Below are 22,549 nucleotides of genomic sequence, written 5' to 3'. Positions count from 1 at the left end.
ATCAATAAACTAACGCAGAAAATTTGCAAAACAAACAATCCAAAGTGACACAAGAAATTATATTAGTTCACAAAAGTATAAGATACTCCAGATGTTTTAACCGTTAAATAATTTATGATACTCAAAAGTATGAGATACTCCGGTGTTTTAACTGTTAAATAATTTACCATAGATCATCCTAGAATTTTGGTTCTTTTACTCATACTTAGGTAAACAGTCATACTAAGTTTTTTTCATCAAAGAAATAATTCATTGTCAAAGAAATAATTCATTGTCCGCCACAATCACCAACACTAAGTTTTTTTCATCAAAGAAATAATTCATTGTCTGCCACAATCACCAACACTAAACCGTGTGGTCCCAACCACCACCACTACCAATAGAAGTAATACTCGGTTGTCCATCTCTCTCCCATTTATTTCCCTTCCTCCCTTCCTCTCCTACACAACTTTTCTATGAGAATTTTTAGTGTGATTTTTCTGCTTCTTTCCTTGTCGTTTGTCACTTTTCTCTGCATGTGTAAGTTTGTGTTAATCCTGTATTTTGTTTTTCTAGTATTTTCTCTAAGTCCCTAATCTCTTTTGCTTAAATACATTTTCAATTGGCATAACAAGTTTTAAAGTTTCTAATTTTTTTTTTCATTGCTCATTTTTTGTTTTACTTGTTCATTGACTATTGTTTTTGTTTGCAGAACCCATTTTTTGGTAACTGAATATGACTCAACAACTTAAACTGAGTTAACGGAGACTGTAAGATCAAATCAAATTGTCAAATATGTGTTGACACTGATATATCTGACCGCAGTGAGTCCATGTAGTTACGAATAAAAATTGTATCTTGTAATTACCAAAACAAGATTTAAAGTTTCAAATTCTTTTTATAAATCTAAAACATTGATCTTCTATCTTTTTACTTGTTCATTCAGTTACTGTTTGCAATACCCGATTACAACAACTGTTTTGTCCGATGGCATTGACATTGAGCACCCATAGAGCCTCTGCATCTTTTCTTTTCAATGAATCAGCTCCTCGATGGAAGTATGATGTGTTTTTGAGTTTCAGGGGTGTAGACACCCGCAAGGGTTTTGTATCCCATTTACACCATGAATTGTCCAAGTGCCAAGGAATTACGACTTTCATGGACGATCGAGAGCTTGAAGGAGGAACAAGTATTCATCTTGAGCTCCCAAGTGCGATCAAAGAATCGCATATTGCAATTGTTGTTCTCTCACCAAACTATGCTTCTTCCAAATGGTGCTTGGATGAACTTACAACCATTCTTCAATGCATGGAAGCCAGGAACTCAGTTCTGCCGGTCTTTTATCAGACGGATCCATCTGACGTCGGAAATCAACGGGGATGTTTTGCTGAAGCCTTCGCGGAGCATGAAGAAAAGTTGATCAGTGTCGAAGGCAAAAAGAAGGTGCACCAATGGAAAGCTGATCTAAAGCAAGTGTCCAAAATTTGTGGTTGGACTTCGAAGGAATCTAAGTAAGCATGAATAACTTTAATTTCCCATGTCTTAGTAGAGTCAAAATTGAATGCTTCGTTTATGTTTTTTTCATTGGTTATTTTATACCATGTAGGTGTGAAAGTGAGCTTATACAAAAAATCATCAAGAGTGTGTGGAGGAAAGTGCAAGCTACACTCCCGTTGTTAGATTCCTCACAAAAATTAGTTGGGGTTAATTTTGGGCTTGGGCAACTAAGTTCTCTATTAGCTCATGATGTCAATGATGTACGCTTTATAGGGATAACGGGGATGGGTGGCATAGGTAAGACAACCCTTGCTAAGCTTGTTTATGATAGAATCTTTCATCATTTTGAAGTTCACTGCTTTCTTGGCAACATTAGAGAGGTTTCTAATGTTGATCTTCAAAAAAGACTTCTTTTCCCGGTGTTGAGGGAAAAGATTGAAGAAATTTGGGATGAAGAGCGCGGAATCATTTTCACTAAGAAGTGCTTACGCAACAAAAAGGTTCTTCTTGTACTTGATGATGTGGATCACATAAACCAGCTTCATGTATTAGCTGGAAAGGAAGATTGGTTTGGCCTGGGAAGTAGAATTATCATTACAACTAGAAATAAACGTCTGCTAGTCCAGCATGACATAACATTATGTCATAATGTCAAAGTGTTAGATAAAGGCGCAGCTTTTGCACTGTTTAGCCTTCATGCCTTTAAGAAAAATCTGCCTGAGGATGGGTTTTGGGAACTGTCAACGTGTTTCATTAATTATGCTGGAGGCCTTCCATTAGCTCTTGAAACTTTGGGGTCGGCATTGTTTAAGAGAAGGCTAGACACTTGGAATAGTGTGTGGGATAATCTGTCAAAAATTCCTAATCCAGCAATTTTTGATAAACTTAAAATAAGTTATGATGGACTAGAAGAGTGGGAGAAGAGAATTTTTCTCGATGTTGCATGTTTCCACAAAGGGAAGTACACAAATGAAGTAATTAAAATGCTAGATAATTCTTTTGGAATTTCTAGTAGTAGTATGATAGATGTACTAATTGAGAGATCTCTCATCTATCAAGATCATGAAAAATGCATACGGATGCATGATTTGATTCAAGAAATGGCATGGACAGTTATTGTTCAAGAGTCTAAAGAGCCTGGTCAACGCAGTAGGTTGTGGCTTTACAATGACATTGATCATATATTCACGACGAATACGGTAAGAAGTTAAATACTAAGTTTGGAAGAAGATATGATTTCTTTTGACTCTATATTATTATATGAAATTAATTCGTCCTTTTTTTCCTTAATTGTTAGGGAACAGGAGCAATTGAAGCCATATCCTTACGCCTGCTCAAAGTAGAAGAGGTACGCCAGTGGAATTGTGAAGCCTTCTCTAAGATGGATGGACTAAGGTTTTTGGAATTCGATAATTTGATATTTTCTTCAAGCCCCAAATTTCTTCCATGTTCCTTGAGAATTATAAATTGGAGTTGGTATCCTTCTAATTTTCTTCCAACCAGCTTTCGCCCGCACTTGCTTGCTAAACTTGAGATGCGTAATAGCAATCTTGTTCGTCTTTGGGAGGGAAAAGTGGTAAGAGTAGTTATGAATAAAAGATAATATTGGTTACTCACTAGTCAATACTCACTTTTTGATTTTGTCAAATGATATTTTAACACATATATTATTTTTTAAAATAATAGACGTGTTATTTAATTTTTCTTGAGTTTTAAAATCAAGGAACGCTTGATATTTTTTTATTGTACAATCCCGAAGGTCCCAAATTTCTTCCATATTCATTGAGAATAAATGCTATTTAATTTGCAAAACAATCATATATTTATTTATTTATTTATTATTTTGAATAAACTTTAAGGTTGTGGAAGCTAATTATATGATCTGAACCTTATCGGTGATGTTGTGCAGGACTTACCCAACTTAATACATATCGATATTAGGGACTCTTATAAATTGAAGAGTACCCCAGATTTCAGTGGTATTCCAAATCTTGAGAGGTTGATTCTTGGAGATTGTAAGAATTTAGTTGAGATACACCCGTCTATTGCAATCCTCAAAAGACTTAAACATTTACTTCTTAATGGCTGTGAAAGCATTAATAGCCTCCCACGTGAGGTTGAAATGGATTCTCTTGAGACCTTCAATCTTGATGGCTGCTCAAATGTGAGAAAGATTCCAGAATTTGGGCAGCAAATGAAGAGTGTATTGCGAATTCACTTAGATGGGACTGCAATTGAGAAAATACCTTCATCAATTGGACATCTAGTTGGCCTAAGGGAATTGCATGTAAGGAATTGCAAAAATCTCTTGAACCTTCCAAGGGCGATTTGTAATTTGAAGTCTCTTGGATATCTCAGTGCGAGTGGATGCTCAAAGATTGACAAATTCCCAGGAGACATGGATCACTTAGAGGCGCTTTGCTGGGGACCCACTATGACAGAGCCGCTTGTGAGTATGAAAAATCTCAAACGTCTAGTATTTAAGACAAATTCTGACATAGCCGCTTGTGGATCGGATGGTAAAGCAAGGGATGGGTGGGGCCTTCGCCGCTTATTTGGACTTGAAAAGAGTTGCCCTGATCCTCCATGGGGTTTGGTGTTGTCTTCTCTAAATCGTTTATGCTCTTTGACAGAGTTATCTCTAGAAAACTGTAATCTCCGCGAGGGAGATATCCCCGATGATATTGGCTGCTTGTCCTTACTGGGAGTATTGTATCTTAGTAGAAATAATTTCGTCAGTCTACCAGAAAGCTTTAGACACCTTTCTAAACTTTTCAGTCTTGATCTGGAGGGGTGTAAAAGCCTTCAAAAATTGCCACCTCTTCCATCAAACAGAGGATTAAGAGTAAATCTGGACAATTGCACTTCCTTACGAAGGTTGTCAGGTCCATCCAGTTTTTATGGTGATTATGTCACTTGCCGGAATTGCATTGCATTGGTTCAAGATAAAGACTTGATTAATAGGATTCTAAAATTTGTCATTCAGGTACTCTCTCTCCCTCTCTCTCTCTCTCTCTCTCTCTCTCTCTCTCTCTCTCTCTAAATAATTGATCTTTCTTCTGCTACAGGGATTGAATGTTGTAATCCCTGGAAGTGAAATTCCGGAGTGGTTTAGTAATCAGTGTGTGGGACATTCAATAAATGTGGAGCTTCCTCCACCATCATGTACCAACTGGCTTGGGATTGCCTTCTGTGTTGTTTTTCAAGACCCTAAGCAAAACTTGGCAAATCCAGCTGCCCTTCGTCATTATGATAGATTCGAAATTTGGTATTCAGATGCACATTTTGGCCATAGAGTTTTGATCAACCGCATAGGGTCTGTTGTGTCAAAACATCTTTGGGTATTTTATCTGCGTCATTATAGAAATCAACGTCGTGAAGATTGTCTTCAGGAACAGTGTTTATTCGAAACTTATTTTTTTGATATCAAGGGACAACTAAAAGCAGACTTGAATATGGTGAAGAAGTGTGGGGCTCGTTTGGTGTACGAGCAAGATTTGAAAGAACTCAACCAAAAACTACTGAAACGAACACGCGAATATCATGACGAGGCAGCTCCAAGTGAACCTGAAAGTGCTAGCTTCAACGACACAGAAAAAATTCGCAAAAGGCGTTGTAACTAGTCACCATGTCACAAAACATGCAAGTAAGTAACCATCGATTCATCACATCAGCTTAATTGTCATCAAAATTATTTTTTGTTTCGACATCTTAGTCAATGTAATCAATCTCTCGAGCTATTTATTAAGATGGCATTAAGAAGATTGATTAACAATCTGATCATCTTGCCTAATGCAGCAAGTGGGTACCTTGGAAACTCGCGACACCATAGGGGATGCTCTGTCAGTCCAGATCTTAAGGTTCATTTTCTGAAGACGCCATTAGCGTTAACATGTAAACCAGGGGTTGAATTCAAACTTCTGTACTCTGGCAGAAATTGATTTGTTTCTGTCTGATTTTGTAACTAATGCAAACTTGTAGTCCAGAAACAGAAACCTTACTAAGGAAACAACACTTTTTGCTCAACAACTTTGGTTTGATTTAAACTTGGCTTTGGTGATGCAAAAACTAAGCATTGAGAGTATTTTTCCTGAAATCATTGAACAAGAAGTTGTAAAACTTAGAACGGTAGGTTTTCAGCTGAATTTGCGTACCCTTTCAAAACCCTATTTACACGGTAGTTTATGAAGTTTAAACTTCTGTTGAGATAAGGATGAATCACACAGATAACAAACCTGAGAGTATGACTGGAAACTAGAAGTCTGACTTGGTCTAACATCCCCCGGCAAGCTGACAGATAGTAGCTCACCTCTACTCACCTTCTCCCTGACATAATGATAATCAACTTCTAAGTGCTTGGTTCATGAGTGGAAAACTGGATTGGATGCTAAGGCAATGGAAGAAAAATTATCACACCAAATCTGTTATCTTAGGAGATTCTACAACGAACTTAACCAAGGCAACTCAGCTTCAGTGCTAGACTTGGAAGCTGTTTTCTGTTTCTTCGAACTCCACAAGATTAAGTTTTTACCCAAGCATATACAGAAGCCTCCAGTTTATCATCCACATATACATATATATATATATATATATATATATATATATATATATATATATTGCACAGATGAGAAGATGGGGACCTGGAGGATAGAAGTATGAAGGCCGCCTCTAGCAGTAGCAGGACGAAGAAAAGAGGAGAAGTTGAGAGAGAGGAAGAGGATGGAAAGAGCAAGCTCCGTTCTGGGATCTTTGAGGTTGACTATGGAGACGATGGAGCTGGATTCAGGAAGCCATTGTTGGAACTCGGAAGGAGTTAAGGAAGATGAAAACGTAACGACGAAGATCGGAGATGCTGGATCGCCCGAAAATGGGCTGCAAATTCCAACGCGAACAGAGAAACGGGGACTTCGAGGTATGGGTTGCAAATGGATCTCGGCCCATTTATTAAACAACTTTTGTTTGGGCCTAAATAAACCTACAGACCTAACCGGATGAACCGTTCAAACCGTAGGTTGATTTTTTTTTTTTTTTTTTTTTTATTTTATTTTTTTTATATATACAACAATATTTTACATTATAGGGTTTGAATTAAATTGAGCAGAAATGTCACTAACTATATTAGTAGTTGTCTATTTCAGAGTTGATTTACTAGATGCCAAATGTAATTATGTAAATTTTCTCCTGTATTTACTAATCCGCAAGGAATTGAAAAAATAGTTTTTCGTTTAAAATACCTAAAAATTAGGAAGCATATCAAGTAGGGGGCCATTTGATCCGGTTCTCTTTTCTTACTTTTATTTCTAAGTTCTTTTATTCCTTGTCACTCAGTATTACGGTCTGGTGGTATTCCTCTTCACTTGGAAGTGAGAGCTCTTAGGTTTGAATCTCGTGGATGGCGAAAATTCGATACCAAATTAGGTTACGCATTGTGTTTAGTTGAACTCCCCATCCCCTTAGTGTAAAAATATATCAATGTCCTCAAAAAGTTATTTCATTCCTTTATTTTCTCATTTAAGATAAGCAAACATTGAATTAAGAGTTATATGGATCTAATATTGCATATCGTGTTTATGAACAAGCCTTGGTAGGAGTCACAACTTAATCACGAGTGAAATCGTCACATGTGTAGTTCCAATGTTTTCATGCATAAGCTCACCAAAGGGTCTATTTCGTTTTCTCGGTTGGTCCAACTAGGCACGAAAGTACTCCGAAGGTAAAGTAAGGCTCAAGGAATACATCGTGTTCACAACATTATAACAACAATCAAGAAATACAACGGAGTTGTTTAGGTGAGAGCCTTGTGGCGCAGTGAAAATCAATTGTGCTCATGAGAACTAGAGGTAATGTTGACCAACTTCTTATGTTGAGTTTCAGGGATAAAAAGAGATAAAAATCGAGTTTGCAGAGGGTAAAATAGAGCAATCTATGAATCTAAGGGAGTGAAGTGGCGATTTTTGAGTTACAGGGAGTAAAGTAAGATTAAAATTGAAGGTGTAGATAAAAATAAGCTCATTTGTTTACTTTCTTGGTTTAATCATGTCATTTAAAGATTATTTCGTTATTTATCCAAATTTCCCAATAAATGTTGGAAGGCAAACAAACTCGTCGAGAGGTAATATTGCATAAGTGCTTATTCACTTGGAATACTGGAACAGGAACAGATAGGATAAATAGGCAAGAATGGCACGAATCAGATTTTTTGAGGAACATATCGAGAGAGAATTGGTTAAATAATATGTGGTTGTTAAACAGGGATAATCATTATGCATTGTGTTTGTGAATCGTGCTGAGAACAAGTCAATCCTATCTAGGTTCTGTGCAAAGACAGGTACATGAATCATGCTCTTGATGATTCAATATGTCATCAAATGGTTTCGATTACAATTGTTTCTGAAGAAATTGGGGTTTCACTATAAAATCAATTGGCTATATGGAGAATAGTCTAATTACTTATAAGCTCATGCAAGGTTCTTCCTCTCATCAACATATGACTCATTCTCTACACGCCTCTTCACATGTAGTGAATTTTCAAGTCTAACATGTGGATAACATAACGGGGTGACATTGAGCGCATATGACTGTTTGACAGTTTGACTTCACACGTAGGACAAGCTGCTCTAATACTATAAAGAAATTAAGGTTTCACCATAAAACCAATTGACTATATACGGAGTAGTTCAACTACTTATAAGCCCATGAAAAGTTATTCCTTCCATCAATATAAGACTCATTCTCAACATACTAGGTATGGTACAGATTTCGTACCAAAATCTAAAACCCTTATCAATTGCATCTGACTGGGAACAAATTTGGTGAGCCATTGAGTCAAGGCGAGTTTTCGACCCTTATCCAGCTAAAACTACTACTAACAAATACGATTGTTTTATTTCTACTGGTAAAATTATAATCTAGCAAATGTTAAAAATGCACAAGCCCAAGTAATCACCTGTAAGCCGTATAAATGTCTCTTCGGCCGAACTCCTTAATGGGCCGTCCCAGGTCAGAGTTAGTCAAGTACCCTTGAGCTGTATCAACACTGTGTCACCAATTTTTTTTTCACATTTTCAGTAAACACATAATTGTATCAAATTAGACTCTATAATTCTTGTTAAGCTACTAAGCTTCAACTTTAGTGATAAATACCGCGTCTGAGCTTCCTTATCTTCAAACAATTGCCTGCCGGAACCAGCGCGAGGACCAAATTCGAAACCTATCAACATTTAATTTACAATTAGCTAAATTCTTAATGCTTAAAGATTTAGTTTCCTTTTCTAGTAGCGCTAATCCACCTAAAATGTAAAGAATTTAAGGAAGCAATAGGCATGATAATCCATCTGATCATAATTAAGTACCGTTTGGTACCTGAAATATCAAAGGAAAATTTTTCAATTTACTTCTTGTTCTTGTGATCTCAGTTTTTCAACTCCCAAAGAACTAAATGCACACACATGAATATAGAGTGCATACAAATATAGAATGCACACACATGAATATATATATATGACAGATGAGGAGATGGGGACCTGGAGGGTAGGAACTGTGAAGGCCGCCTCTAGCAGTGGCAGGACGAAGAAAAGAGGAGAAGCCTGAGAGAGAGGAAGGGGATGGAAAGAGCAAGCTTCATGATGTGATCTTTGGGGTTGACGATGGTGGCGATGGTGACGATGGATCTCCAGAATCGGATTCAGGAAGCCATTGTTGGAACTTGAAAGGAGTAAAAGAAGATGAAAACGTAACGACTAAGATTGGAGATGCTGGATCTCGCGGGAAAATGGGTTGCAAATTCCGTGGGACTTCGAGATATGGGTTGCAAATGAATCTCGGCCCATTTTTCAAACTGCCCGAACCAAACTAAATTCTATGGGTTGTTTTTTATTTTTTATTTTTAATAAACAACAATATTTTACATTATGGGGCTTGAGTTAAATAAAAGATAAATATCACTAACTATATTGGTTTGGTATTTACAAAATTGATTTTGGAAGCAGTTGTTTATTTCGAATGTAATTATGTAAATTTTCTCTTGTATTTACTAATCCGTGAGGAATTGAAAAAATATTAGCTTTCTTTAATATTTGTTATCAAATATCAAAATATCAGGAAGCATATCAACTAGGACGGCTAGTTGAGCCAATTCCCTTCTCTTACATTTTCGTACTTTTAAGTTCTCTCATTCCTTTATTTTCTTATTCATGATAAGTAAACATTGAATTAAGAGATATGGATTCAGTGTTGCATATCGTGCTCATGAACGAACCTTGGTAGGAGTCATAGCCTAATCACGAATGAAATTGTCACGTATATAGTGCCAATGTTTTAATGTTTAGGTTCATCAAAGAGCCAATTCTGCTTCCTACCCCTAAGTTGGTCAAACTAGCTCCGAAAGTACTCCAAAGGTAAAGTAAGGCTCAAGGAATACTTTGTGTTCACACATCATAACATTAATCAATTTGGATGAGCGAAAAAAAAAATGAATGCGGATGAAGGCTAAAGAGCAACATTACATGCTCTGAAACTCATCTCGCTCAAGCTCGTCTAGCTAAACCCATGCACATGACACAAGTGAAGAAGAAACATCTTGTTCTTTGTTATTTGATAACAAATTTTATAGTAATACAGATGATGACGAAGATGACTGATCAGAATCTGTTGCATCATTTGTAACAGCATGAAGGAGTCGAAACATCTTCTTAAATGTGAATGCATCAAAAGTATCAGCACGTGTCTCGGTTAAACTATTTGATGAGAATTGGGAATCTTCTGACTATAGTTCTTGGTATATTGATGATGCCTACAATTTGTTACATAATTATTTAGTTATTTTTGTTACTTTAGCAAGGGATCGAAGACTATTCGTTAACGACATTTAGTTCAAACTATATTCTAGTTTCTCGAGAATTTTTGCAATGCATCGAGAATGGGCTTCCTTGAAATTTGTAACTATTAATTCACGTCCCCTTTCACACGTTTTTGGTTGTCAAGTTTCGTTATCTCAGTTTGGTATATGCCTAGTTCAGCTCTTCTTGTGGTTTATTCATTATTGTTCAAATCTTTATTTTGGCCCTATACACAACTGTTTATTTATTAACAGAGATGCTTATGTTCTCAATTTATCAAATAACTAATCATTTGTTTGGGTTTACTTTTAACTACGTCCCTTAGAACTTCATTATGATCTCACTTTGTCTTCTATAATTCAAAAGTCACCACTTTACTGAAATTCAAAATCCGTTCCACTTTGACTTGTAGACTCTCTCTTCTCCCTAAAACTTATTGGTCAAGCTCTTGAAACATATGTGGGATCCAACACCAAATAATACTATGTCACATGTGCATTAAATTTGATTATAAATCTCAATTATGCTTTAACATTCAACAACCAGATAATATTAAGTTTAAAAGTAATTGAAGAGAAAAAAAAATAAATAAAAAGGAAAATGACCCACATAAGAAATTAACAGATCTAAGATAATGTAAAGTGAATTTTGAGTTTTGTAGAGACGACTTCAAGTTTCAGGAGACAAAATGAAATCAAATTGGTAAAGCGGAACAAACTTTGAGTTTCAAGGAGTTGCGACTTTTGAGTTACATGGAATAAAATGAGATTAAAATCGAGTTTTAGGAGACATAGCTAAAAATAAGCCCATTTCTTTACTTTCTTGGTTTGATCATCTAATTTAAATATTATTTGATTATTTTTCCAAATTTCCCATTGAAAGGCAAACAAACTAGTATTTAAGTTCTGTACAAGGAAGGGTACATGATCCTGCTCTTGATGATTAAATATGTCATCAAATAGTTTGGATTACAATTGTTCAAATACTACTTAGGCTTCAGATTTCTACAAAAATCGACAACCCTTATCAATTGCACTGGGAACAAATTTGGTGGGCCCTTGAGTCAGGGCTACACTAGATTAGAATAGGGATGGTTCAAAAAACCGAAAATCAAAAAAAATTGAATCAATACAAAACCGAACTAAACAAAAATTGGTTATTTGGTTTCTGTTTTTATAGATAAAAAATCGAACTGAACCGAAGTAACACTTAAAACGATGTTGTTTTTGTAATTTTGTCTTTTACGGGAGGATAGTGCGTTGTTGTGTATATATACCAAGATTCTAAAAGACGTTAGGCGCTAGTCAGACGGTGGGATGAGGCTTAGTGCCTAGGCGGCTAAGCGGGGCTTAGGTGGATTTAAATAAATGTATTATATTTCGTATAAATAAGTATTTGTTTATATTTAAAATGTATATAATTTCATCAAAAACTACAAAATAAAATGATATATATATTTTGAAATATTGGAACATAATGAAAACATGGGGAACAAGCATATAATGTGTATTCATTCAAGTATTCAACAAGTCTCTTACAATTTATTGAAAAAAAATAAAATGCAAAATGAAAGTTATATATTTTCTGTCTAAGTAAGTCGCAACTTAGGCGGGTATGGGCCGGCTAAAGGGGGTGCCTAGTGACCAACCACCTAGTGCCTAGGCGGGGCTTAGGAGGCGCTAGGCGAGGATGTTTAGAACAGTGATATATACACTTGTATAAACAAATTGTTGTGCTTTTATATAGATACTGAGGGTGTGGTCGTTTCTTGTAAAAGTGATTATCATTAACATAATTCAATCGATACAAATATATCAAAGATCATATTGTGGCTCGTACTTTTCATCGTACATACTGTCGCTGTATTATTTATTAGCAGGCATCTGATCGAGTTTGCTTAAATGATCACATTACCAAAGTGATGTCTTTAATTTATTTCTACGTCGTGATTGACAGTAAGGAAGAGTTCTTTTGTGGAACCATATGATCCAATTATCTTTCTGCCTATTATGGGCAGAAATGGGTAATTGATCATTTTAGCCTCAATTGTTTTGGTAGAGTTTAATTGATATTGTTGTAGTCAGTGTCTTTGGACAGACATGTTTCATGCGGTACATTATTTGGGTTTGCTGCTAAGCCTCCACACAGTTTGATTTTCTATTCCTGATGATATTTTTCAGATTAAAAAAAAAAACAATCAGGTTGTATATAAATTATAAAACAAAACCGAATGGAACTGAAAAAAAATGGAACCTAAGTTAAATCAAGAAAAAATAAAACCAAACAATAATTTCGATTTGATTTTCGATTTTATAAAAAACTGAACAGATTGAACCTGAACCTACTCCTAAATTATAGAAGTTCGCGACGCACTGCAGACTGGTTTCAAAAATGATGAGAAAAGTTTTATAGTGGGTGACATAATTATCTTCCTCTTGAAAAAAATAGAGACATGAAATCTTTTCTCAGAAGAAAGTAACACGTCCCAACAAGGAATGGAAATATGCCATAGTCGCTCTGCCACTTTTTTGGTTGAAACTAATTGTCCTTCAACTTTGGTTTTTCTCTTGAATGGAGTATTGGAAAGTGGCCAGCTCTTGTATGGAGATTTCTTTGTTGTTTCTTTCAGAGGGATTTACCTTGCACCAAAACGTTAGGTGGGACTTAAATTTATCTCCACCTTACATCATATTTTAATATTGTGATATGATAACACGTAATAGATTAATCACACCGCTATCTTGACGCTCCAATTTCACATAAAGATAAAGGTGAAGAAAGATAACACGTCCCAACAAGAAAGCTTCCTGAAAATTTCTCATAGTTAGTCTTCCACCTTTTTTCTTTTTGTTTTTTTTTTTGGAAAATCCTTCTCCTTTCATAGTACATGTGTTGACGTTTATCCTTCAGCTTTTCCTCTTAAACAAGTATTGGAATTGGAAAGTGGATAGCTCTTGCATGGAGATTACCTTAGTGCTTCTTTCAAGGAGATCTACATTACACCGAAACTTTAGAGCGGCGTGGCTCAAATTTATCCTCACTTCACGTTATATTTTAACTTTGTAACATGATAACACGTAATCAATTAATCACACCATTATTTTCATGTTTCCGTTTCACATAAAAAATTAAATTTTTATTTAAAAATATAAATATCAAAATATAACGGTTATAACAGTATACCTTACTATAGACCACCATAAATTTTTTGTTCTTTTGCTCCTACTTCAGGTAAACGATGATATTAACTTTTTTTTTTTGTCAAAAAAATAATAGAGAAATTAGATTCACATCCTTCCTTTTGCTATTCCTTTGATTAAAACCTTATTCATTTTCATTTTTTGATCAACGTCCTTGATATTAATAGCATCATTAATTATTTCAGCAATTAAATATTTTTTATTTCAAAATATATTCATTTAATGTTAAAAATGTTACAATTAGTATATTTATATTTATGGTTAAATTTTTTATCATATATTTTTAGTTTTAGTTTGTACCCACTTTTAATTTGCAACCCTTTTTTAATTTGTGCCAATTTTCTTTTCAGTTTTAATTTGTACCCATATATTAATTTCTTTTTGTGCCCATATTTTATAAAGTTTTATTTGTATTTGTACCCATATTTTAATCTTAAAATGTACTCATTCTTAAATATACCAATTTGTTATATTTAAAATGTACCCTTATATATATATATATATATATATATATATATATATATATATATAATCTATTCAATTTTTTTTCGAATCCATTTTTAAATTTATATGGGTACATTCTTTTTTCTTTGATTTGAGAATATATCCATGTTAAGTTTAATCGAAGAAATTTACTAATTTTATTAAGCCTAATATCTTTCTTTTTTTTTCTTTTTTTTTTGTGATTTTGAAGAATGTACCCATGTTTTGATACAATAATTTTGTTATTAATTTTGATGAATGTACCAATGCTTATATATATATATATATATATATATATATATATATATATATATAGACACACACACACACACACAATAGTATATTTATATTTTAATATTTTTAATCCCACAAATTATGGTTTTTTATTTAAAATCTCATTAATATAAACAACTATAAATTTCAATTTTTAATTTAAAAAATATATTAACGTACATATAAATAAATTATCACATTAATTTCAGGGACTTGGATCAAAAATTGAAAATCAACAAGGTTTCAGTCAAAGAATATTTATAGTTAGGGACCGCATCCAAAGTCTCTCAATAATAATTCACAACCTAACACTATGACCCACACTAAACCGTGTTGTCACCAACACCCCTACTACCAATAGAAGTACCTGGGCTGTCTTTCTCTGTTTTTCAGAAACAAGAAAGGCTTACATTTTTGGAGGTGGATTGTCTGCCTTTCATTTTCATACTTTTTTCATGTCCTCCTGTGATATATAGTCACGGTTAAGCCACGTCAATATTTTATATTAATTTGTTTTATAGAAATAATGAAACAAAAAGTAATAGGAATATAAAATGTTGATGTGGCTTAACCGTGATCACACAAACAGGAGGGCATAGAGAGAGTATGGAAATGGGAGGGCAAACAATCCACCTCCTACATTTTCTCTTTTGCTGATGGGAACCAAAAGAAAAGCATCCAATGCCTTGTACTATTGGAATTTTTTTTCATTATGATCGGAACACGAGTGGTATATCACATATTTTTATATAAGTGGTGGAAAATTTTATTTTTAAAGTTATTAACTTTTTAACACACATATCTCACTATTTGTATAATGACACGTAGTGTATCATCTCGTATTCCGATCACACTGAAAAATTTCTCGTACTATTGGCTGCTTGCTACCTTTTAACATAGTCATCAAATGGCTTTCACGTTGAGCTATTAAAACAGCCAATCAATTTTATTTTTTTGACAAACAATATTATTTATACTAAGAGCTGAGGAAAATAGACTAAGCTTCACAATTGATTAGCAATAATGTGGTTTAAAATTCATTTTTTGCGAGAAACGAACATAAAACCTCTCATTTATAAGTAAAAAGGAATATCACTAAACCGTAGTATTAAATGGCAACAACCAATCAATTGGCTTGAGTAAAAATAAAGGGCCCAATCAGAAGGAGCCAGACCCACTAAATCCAATAGTAAGTCATCTCTAATGGAGAAAGCTAAAGGTCTAAAAGCAAAAAAAGACATTATTTGTCAAAAATCCATATCTAACCGATGACCGGACTATAATTCTACGAAACCCACTAGGCTATAATTTGGTCAAGGGGCATCATGCTAGTCAAATGTAGCCCCCCTCTTAGTTTAATTAGATTTGAAGACATCTAACAGTAGTTTAACTAAATTAATCAATAAATTTAAACTTAAAACTAATAAATTATTGTAGGGCTATTATTTAGTTGAAGATATTATACGAATATGACATGATATTATTTATTTAAAAATAAATTTTTACATGCTATAATTCTGAACGGAACTATGTTTAACCTTTTCAATTAGAAATATCGTAAGCATTGGCCAAAACGATCAAACAAAGATCGATTAACTGTTGCTTAGTATGACCAAAACCTGAAATTGTAATTAACCAAACTGAAAGTTTTCTCATTCCCATATATGGTTACATCAAACGTCAGCTTTAATTCTTGACCTTTTTACATTGGTAACAAACGAATTAACGGCACATAATCAAAGAGACATGAATATGTATTCTGATAAGAAAGCTGGGAACTTACAGAGAAGTCAAAAGTCTTGCATCCAATCGCTTTGGGTGAGAAAAGGTAAAGAAACATAACACGTCCCCATAAGGAAGCTTCCTGATAATTTCTCATAGTTAGTATTCCACCTTTTTCTTTTCTGGAAAATCCTTCTCCTTTCACTTTGGCAGTACATCTGTTTAATGTTTATCCTTCAGCTTTTCCTCTTTAACAAGTATTGGAAACTGGATAGCTCTTGCATGGGAATTTCTTTGTTGCTTCTTTGAGGGAGATTTACATTGCACAGAATCATTATAGCGGTGTTGCTCTCTATATATTGCCACCTCACATTGGTTTTAACTTTGTAGTATGACAACACATAATAGATTGATTACATCGCTGTCTTAGCGTTTTGTTTTCATATAATTCATTCTTTCTTTCCCATATATAACGTTTACTGTTGAGAGTTTAATTTGTTTTGTTACTTGATGGCTTGTGTGATGGTGTTGATCAGAAATGTTGGCTGATGGTGATGGAGCTGCTTGCTAGGTCCTTCCAACTTATCTTTGGCTCAATACTAGATGACAATGTTTGATCGCTGACGTTCTCACTAAATTAGTATTTATTCTTCCTTTTAATCGAAGTTTATCTTTATGAAACATTTTTTTTTATTTTACAAGCTATGTGGTGAAACATTCAAATCAATCAAATGAAACCAATATGAGCGGTTTCATGCAGTGGACTTGTAATTTAATTTGATTAAAGGAAGGTATGGCTCAGCTCATTTAACTGTTAAATAATTTACAATAAAGTATGAGATACTCCAAATGTAACCATAAGTCACCCTTCTTTTACTCCTACTTAGGTAAACAGTCATACTAACTTGACGAAATAATTTACCATCTGCTACTATCAGTCTATCACCAAGACTAGACCGTGTGGTCCCCACCACCACTACCAGTAGAAGTAGTACTCGGCTGTCCATCTCTTTCCCATTTGTTTCCTTTCCTCCTCTCTCAATTTCCTCTTTTGCTACAACTTTTCTATGAGAATTTTCAGTGTGATTTTTCTGCTTCGTTCTTTGCCATTGTCACCTTTCTCTGCCTGTGTAAGTTTGTGTTGATCCAGTATTTTGTTTTTTCTGGTTTCTCTGAGTCCTTGATCTCATTTGCTTAATATACATTTTCAATTACCAAAACAAGACTTAAAGTTCCTATTTTCTTTTCACTGCTCATTTTTGTTGTACTTGTTCATTGACTACAGTTTTTGTTTGCACAGCCCCTCTTCCGGTAACTGGATAAGATTCAACGACTTAAATTGAGTTATCAGGGACTTAAGATGAAATCAAATTATCAAATATGTGTTGACACGAAGTCGAATATCTAACCGCAGTAAGTACCTGTAGTTACGAATAAAAATTGCATCTTGTAAATTACCAAAAGAAGATTTGAAGTTTCAATTTAAAAAAAAAAAAAATTTAAAACATTGATCTTCTATCTTTTTACTTGTTCATCCAATTATTGTTTCATGTTTGCAGTACCGATTTACATCAACTGCCTTTTTTCGATGGCATTAAGCACCCAAAGAGCCTCGGCATCTTGTGTTTTGAATGAATCAGCTCCTCGATGGAAGTATGATGTGTTTTTGAGTTTCAGGGGTGTAGACACCCGCAAGGGTTTTGTATCCCATTTATACCATGAGTTGTGCAATCGCCAAGGAATTACGACTTTCATGGACGATCGAGAGCTTGAAGGAGGTACAAGTATTCCTTCTGAGCTCCCAAGTGTGATCTACAAATCGCAAATTGCAATCGTTGTTCTCTCACCAAACTATGCTTCTTCCAAATGGTGCTTGAAGGAACTTACAACCATCCTTAAGTGCATGGAAGCCAGGAACTCTATTCTGCCGGTCTTTTATGAGACAGATCCATCTGACGTTGGAAATCAACGGGGATGTTTTGGCGAAGCCTTCTCGAAGCATGAAGAAAATTCAAGCAGTACCGAGGATAAAATGAAGGTGGTCCAATGGAAAGCTGATCTAAAAAAAGTGTCCAAAATTTGTGGTTGGCACTATAAGCTATCTAAGTAAGTATGCATGAACAAGTTTAATTTCCCATGTCTTAGTAGTCAAAATTGAATGCTTCATTTATGTGTTTTTTGATTGGTTATTTCATACCATGTAGGAGTGAAAGGAGTGAAAGTGAGATTATACAACAACTCGTCAAAAGTGTGTGGAGGAAAGTGCAAGCTACATTCCCGTTGTTAGATCCCTCACAGGAATTAGTGGGGGTTAATTTTGGTCTTGAGCAACTGAGTTCGTTGTTAGCTCATGATGTCAATGATGTTCGCTTTATAGGGATAACGGGGATGGGTGGCATTGGTAAGACAACCCTTGCTAAGCTTGTTTATGATAGAATCTTCCATCATTTTGAAGTTCACTGCTTTCTTGAAAACGTTAGAGAGGCTTCTGAAACAGACCCTACTCTAATTCGTCTTCAAAAAACACTTGTTTCACCGATGTTGAAAGAAAAGATTCTTACGCAACAATGGGGAATCAATTACACCAAGAGATGCTTACGGAACAAAAAGGTTCTTCTTGTACTTGATGAAGTGGATCACATAAACCAACTACAAGTACTAGCTGGAAAGGAAGATTGGTTTGGCATAGGAAGTAGAATTATCATTACAACTAGAAATGAACGTCTACTAGTCCAGCATGACATAGCATTATGTCATAATGTCGAAGTGTTAGATAAAGGCGCAGCTCTTGAACTGTTTAGCCTACATGCCTTTAAGAAAAATCTGCCTGAGGATGGGTTTTGGGAACTGACAACGTATTTCATTAATTATGCTGGAGGACTTCCATTAGCTCTTGAAACTTTGGGGTCGGCATTGTTTAAGAGAAGGCTAGACACTTGGAATAGTGTGTGGGATAATCTGTCAAAAATTCCTAATCCAACAATTTTTGATAAACTTAAAATAAGTTATGATGGACTAGAAGAGTGGGAGAAGAGAATTTTTCTCGATGTTGCATGTTTCCATAAAGGGAAGTACAAGAAGGAAGTAATTAAAATGCTAGATAATTCTTTTGGAATTTCTAGTAGGATTATGATAGATGTACTAATTGAAAGATCTCTCATCTATCAAGATCATGAAAAATACATACGGATGCATGATTTGATTCAAGAAATGGCATGGACAGTTATTGTTCACGAGTCTAAAGAGCCTGGTCAACGCAGTAGGTTATGGCTTTACAATGACATTGATCATATATTCACGAGGAATACGGTAAGAAGTTAAATACCAAGTTTGGATGAAGATTTGATTTCTTTTGACACTAATATTGTTATATGAAATTAATTCATCCTTTATTCCTTAATTGTTAGGGAACAAGAGCAATTGAAGCCATATCCTTACTCCTGCTCAAACTAGAAGAGGTACGCCAGTGGAATTGTGAAGCCTTCTCAAAGATGGATGGACTGAGGTTTTTGGAATTCGATAATTTGATATTTTCTTCAGGCCCCAAATTTCTTCCATGTTCCTTGAGAATTATAAATTGGAGTTGGTATCCTTCTAATTTTCTTCCAACCAGCTTTCGCCCGCACTTGCTTGCTAAACTTGAGATGCATAATAGCAATCTTGTTCGTGTTTGGGAGGGAAAAGTGGTAAGAGTAGTTATGAACAAAGGATAATATTGGTTACTCACTAGTCAATACTCACTTTTTGATTTTGTCCAATAATATTTTAGCACATTATTTTTTAAAATAATAGACGTGTTATTTAATTTTTCTTGAGTTTTTAAAACAAGGAACGTGTGACAATTTTTATTGCACAATCCCAAAGGTCCTAAATTTCTTCCATATTCATTGAGAATAAATGCTATTTAATTTACAAAATAATCATATATTTATTTATTTATTATTTTGAGTAAACTTTAAGATTGTGGAAGCTAAGTATATGGTCTGAACCTTATCGGTGGTGTTGTACAGGATTTGCCCAACTTGAAACATATCAATCTTAGCTACTCCAATAAATTGAAGAGTACCCCAGATTTCAGTGGTCTTGCAAATCTTGAGGAGTTGCATCTTTCCGCTTGTAAGAATTTAGTTGAGATACATCCGTCTATTGCAGTCCTCAAAAGACTTAAAGTTTTGTGTCTTGGTGGCTGTGAAAGCATTAAGAGCCTTCCAAGTAAGGTTGAAATGGATTCTCTTGTACATTTCATTCTTGGTGGCTGCTCAAATGTGAAAAAGATTCCAGAATTTGGGGAGCAGATGAATAATTTATACATGCTCGTGTTAAACAAGACTGCAATCAAGAAAATACCTTCATCAATTGGACATGCGGTTGGGCTTAGGTATTTGTTTCTACGGAAATGCAAAAATCTCTTGTACCTTCCAAGGGCTCTTTGTAATTTGAAGTCTCTTTACCATCTCGATGTGATTGGATGCTCAAAGATTGACAAACTCCTAGGAGACATGGATCACTTATGGAGGCTTGAAGTGGGACCCACTATGACAGAGCCACTTGTGGGTATGAAAAATCTCAAAGGTCTAGTGTTTACGAGAAATTATGACAGGGTTTCGAGAAGTGATTTCATAGTCGGTTGTGGATTAGATGATAAAGCAAGGGATGGGTGGGGCCTTCACCGCTTATTTGGACTTGAAAAGAGTCGCCCTGATCCTCCTCCTTGTTGGCGTTTGGTGTTGTCTTCTCTAAATCGTTTGTGCTCTTTGACATACTTAGATCTATGTGATTGTAATCTCCAGGAGGGGGATATCCCTGATGATATTGGCTGCTTGTCCTTATTGACAACATTGTATCTCAACAGAAATAATTTAGTCAGTCTACCTGAAAGCATTAGACACCTTTCTAAGCTTAGGGATCTTGATCTGGAGGGGTGTAAAAGCCTTCAAAAATTGCCACCTCTTCCATCAAACAGAGGATTAAGAGTAAAGCTGGACAATTGCACTTCCTTACGAAGGTTTTCAGGTGCATTCAATTTGTATGATGCTAGTGTCACTTGCCGGAATTGCATTGCATTGGTTCCAGATGAAGACTTGATTAATAGGATTCTAAAATCTGTCATTCAGGTTCTCTCTCTCTCTCTCTCTCTCTCTCTCTCTCTCTAAATAATTGATCTTTCTTCTGCTACAGGGATCGAAAATTCTTATCCCTGGAAGTGAAATTCCAAAGTGGTTCGATAATCAGAGTGTGGGACATTCAATAAATGTGGAGCTTCCTCCACCATCATGTACCAACTGGCTTGGGATTGCCTTCTGTGTTTTTCAATACCAAGACCCTATTATACTAAATGTGGAGCTTCCTCGTTGGTATTGTTTCAGAATTCACTGTTCAGTGGAACTTGTTAGCCCTGAAAAACTTGGCCCAGAATACATTGGGACTGAATTATTGCCTATTGTGTCAAAAAACCTTTGGGTATTTTATTTTCCTCGTCAATATTGTTTGCCTCGTGAAGATTGTCATCAGGTACAGTTTTTATTCGGAATTGACTTTGGTGATGGGTATGGGGAAGACCTAAAAGCAAACTTGTATAAGGTGAAGAAGTGTGGGGCTCGTTTAGTGTACGAGCAAGATTTGAAAGAACTCAATAAAAAACTACTGAAACGAACATGCGAATATCGTGACGAGGCAGCTCCAAGTGGACTTGAAAGTGCTAGCTTCAACGATACAGAACAAATTCGCAAAAGGCATTGTAATTAGTCACCATGTCACAAAAATTGCATGTAAGTAACCATCGATTAATCACATCAGCTTAATTGTCATCAAAATTATTTTTTGTTTCAATATCTTAGTCAATATAATCAATCTCTCGACCTATATATTAAGATGGCTATATTTACCAAAAGGCGAGTGGATAAGAATGTTGACGTGTAAACACTTTTGCAGATTACTTGGGCATTAAGAAGATTGATTAACAATCTGATCATCTAGCCCAATGCAGCAAGTGGGTACCTTGGAAACTCGCGACGCCATGGGGGCTGCTCTGTCAGTCCTGATCTTAAGGTCCGCTTTCTGAAGACTTCATTAGCGTTAACATGTACGCCAGGGGTTGAATTCAAACTTCTGTACTCTGGCAAAAATTGATTTGTTTCTGTCTGATTTTGTACTAAGGAAACAACACGTTTTGCTCAACAACTTTGGTTTGATTAAAACTTGGCTTTGGTGATGCAAAAACTAAGCATTGAGAGTATTTTGCCTGAGATCATTGGTGGGTTTTCAGCTGAATTTGCATACCCTTTCAAAACCCTATTTACTCGGTAGTTTTGAAGTTTAAACTTCAAAATAGCAAATCATACTAATTTTTATTATGTCAAAAGCAAATCATACTAATTAACTCAGCTAAGAAATATTCAAATAATCCCAGACCTAACAGACTTCTGTTGAGATAAGGATGAATCACACAAATAACAAACCTGAGAGTATGATTGGAAACTAGAGGTCTGACTTGATCTAACGTCCTCTGGCAAGCTGACAGATCGTAGCACAACTGGAAGGTTGGACACCAGCAGTTTA

General features: G+C 35.2%; 2 protein-coding genes across 4 annotated transcripts; both read left to right on the top strand.

The window, feature by feature from the left end:
• The first annotated feature begins 635 nt into the window (after nucleotides 1–635).
• LOC137728744 (TMV resistance protein N-like) lies at nucleotides 636–5,104 on the top strand. The gene is made up of 5 exons (XM_068467500.1): nucleotides 636–1,490; nucleotides 1,586–2,675; nucleotides 2,774–3,052; nucleotides 3,386–4,462; nucleotides 4,545–5,104. Exons 1-5 carry the CDS (start codon nucleotides 967–969, stop codon nucleotides 5,097–5,099), a joined length of 3,525 nt encoding a protein of 1,174 aa, XP_068323601.1. The 5' UTR covers nucleotides 636–966; the 3' UTR covers nucleotides 5,100–5,104.
• Nucleotides 5,105–16,268: 11,164 nt separating this feature from the next.
• On the top strand, nucleotides 16,269–22,211 carry LOC137728743 (TMV resistance protein N-like). 3 transcript variants are annotated; one of them, XM_068467499.1, is made up of 8 exons: nucleotides 16,269–16,562; nucleotides 17,292–17,404; nucleotides 17,551–18,097; nucleotides 18,196–19,300; nucleotides 19,399–19,677; nucleotides 20,002–21,105; nucleotides 21,170–21,759; nucleotides 21,923–22,211. In XM_068467499.1, exons 3-7 carry the CDS (start codon nucleotides 17,580–17,582, stop codon nucleotides 21,734–21,736), a joined length of 3,573 nt encoding a protein of 1,190 aa, XP_068323600.1. In that variant the 5' UTR covers nucleotides 16,269–16,562; nucleotides 17,292–17,404; nucleotides 17,551–17,579; the 3' UTR covers nucleotides 21,737–21,759; nucleotides 21,923–22,211. The 3 variants fall into 3 exon arrangements, with proteins under 3 accessions (XP_068323600.1, XP_068323599.1, XP_068323598.1); XM_068467498.1 differs by having other exon boundaries at nucleotides 16,694–17,404; XM_068467497.1 differs by having other exon boundaries at nucleotides 16,269–17,121.
• Nucleotides 22,212–22,549: the final 338 nt, after the last annotated feature.

Source organism: Pyrus communis, chromosome 3 (genome assembly GCF_963583255.1).
Source record: "Pyrus communis chromosome 3, drPyrComm1.1, whole genome shotgun sequence".
NCBI classification, from domain to species: domain Eukaryota; kingdom Viridiplantae; phylum Streptophyta; class Magnoliopsida; order Rosales; family Rosaceae; genus Pyrus; species Pyrus communis.
The sequence above is the reverse complement of the archived record's forward strand: the minus strand, read 5'-3'. Positions and strand labels throughout refer to the sequence as shown.

Bases quoted from the DNA above. Each gene is read 5' to 3' on its own strand.
- LOC137728744 (XM_068467500.1), top strand. From the start codon at position 967: ATGGCATTGACATTGAGCACCCATAGAGCCTCTGCATCTTTTCTTTTC. The intron at 3,053-3,385 runs GTAAGAGTAGTT...GATGTTGTGCAG, and splicing joins GTCTTTGGGAGGGAAAAGTG to GACTTACCCAACTTAATACA. The intron at 4,463-4,544 runs GTACTCTCTCTC...CTTCTGCTACAG, and splicing joins TTCTAAAATTTGTCATTCAG to GGATTGAATGTTGTAATCCC.
- LOC137728743 (XM_068467499.1), top strand. From the start codon at position 17,580: ATGGCATTAAGCACCCAAAGAGCCTCGGCATCTTGTGTTTTGAATGAA. The intron at 19,301-19,398 runs GTAAGAAGTTAA...CTTAATTGTTAG, and splicing joins ATATATTCACGAGGAATACG to GGAACAAGAGCAATTGAAGC. The intron at 19,678-20,001 runs GTAAGAGTAGTT...GGTGTTGTACAG, and splicing joins GTGTTTGGGAGGGAAAAGTG to GATTTGCCCAACTTGAAACA.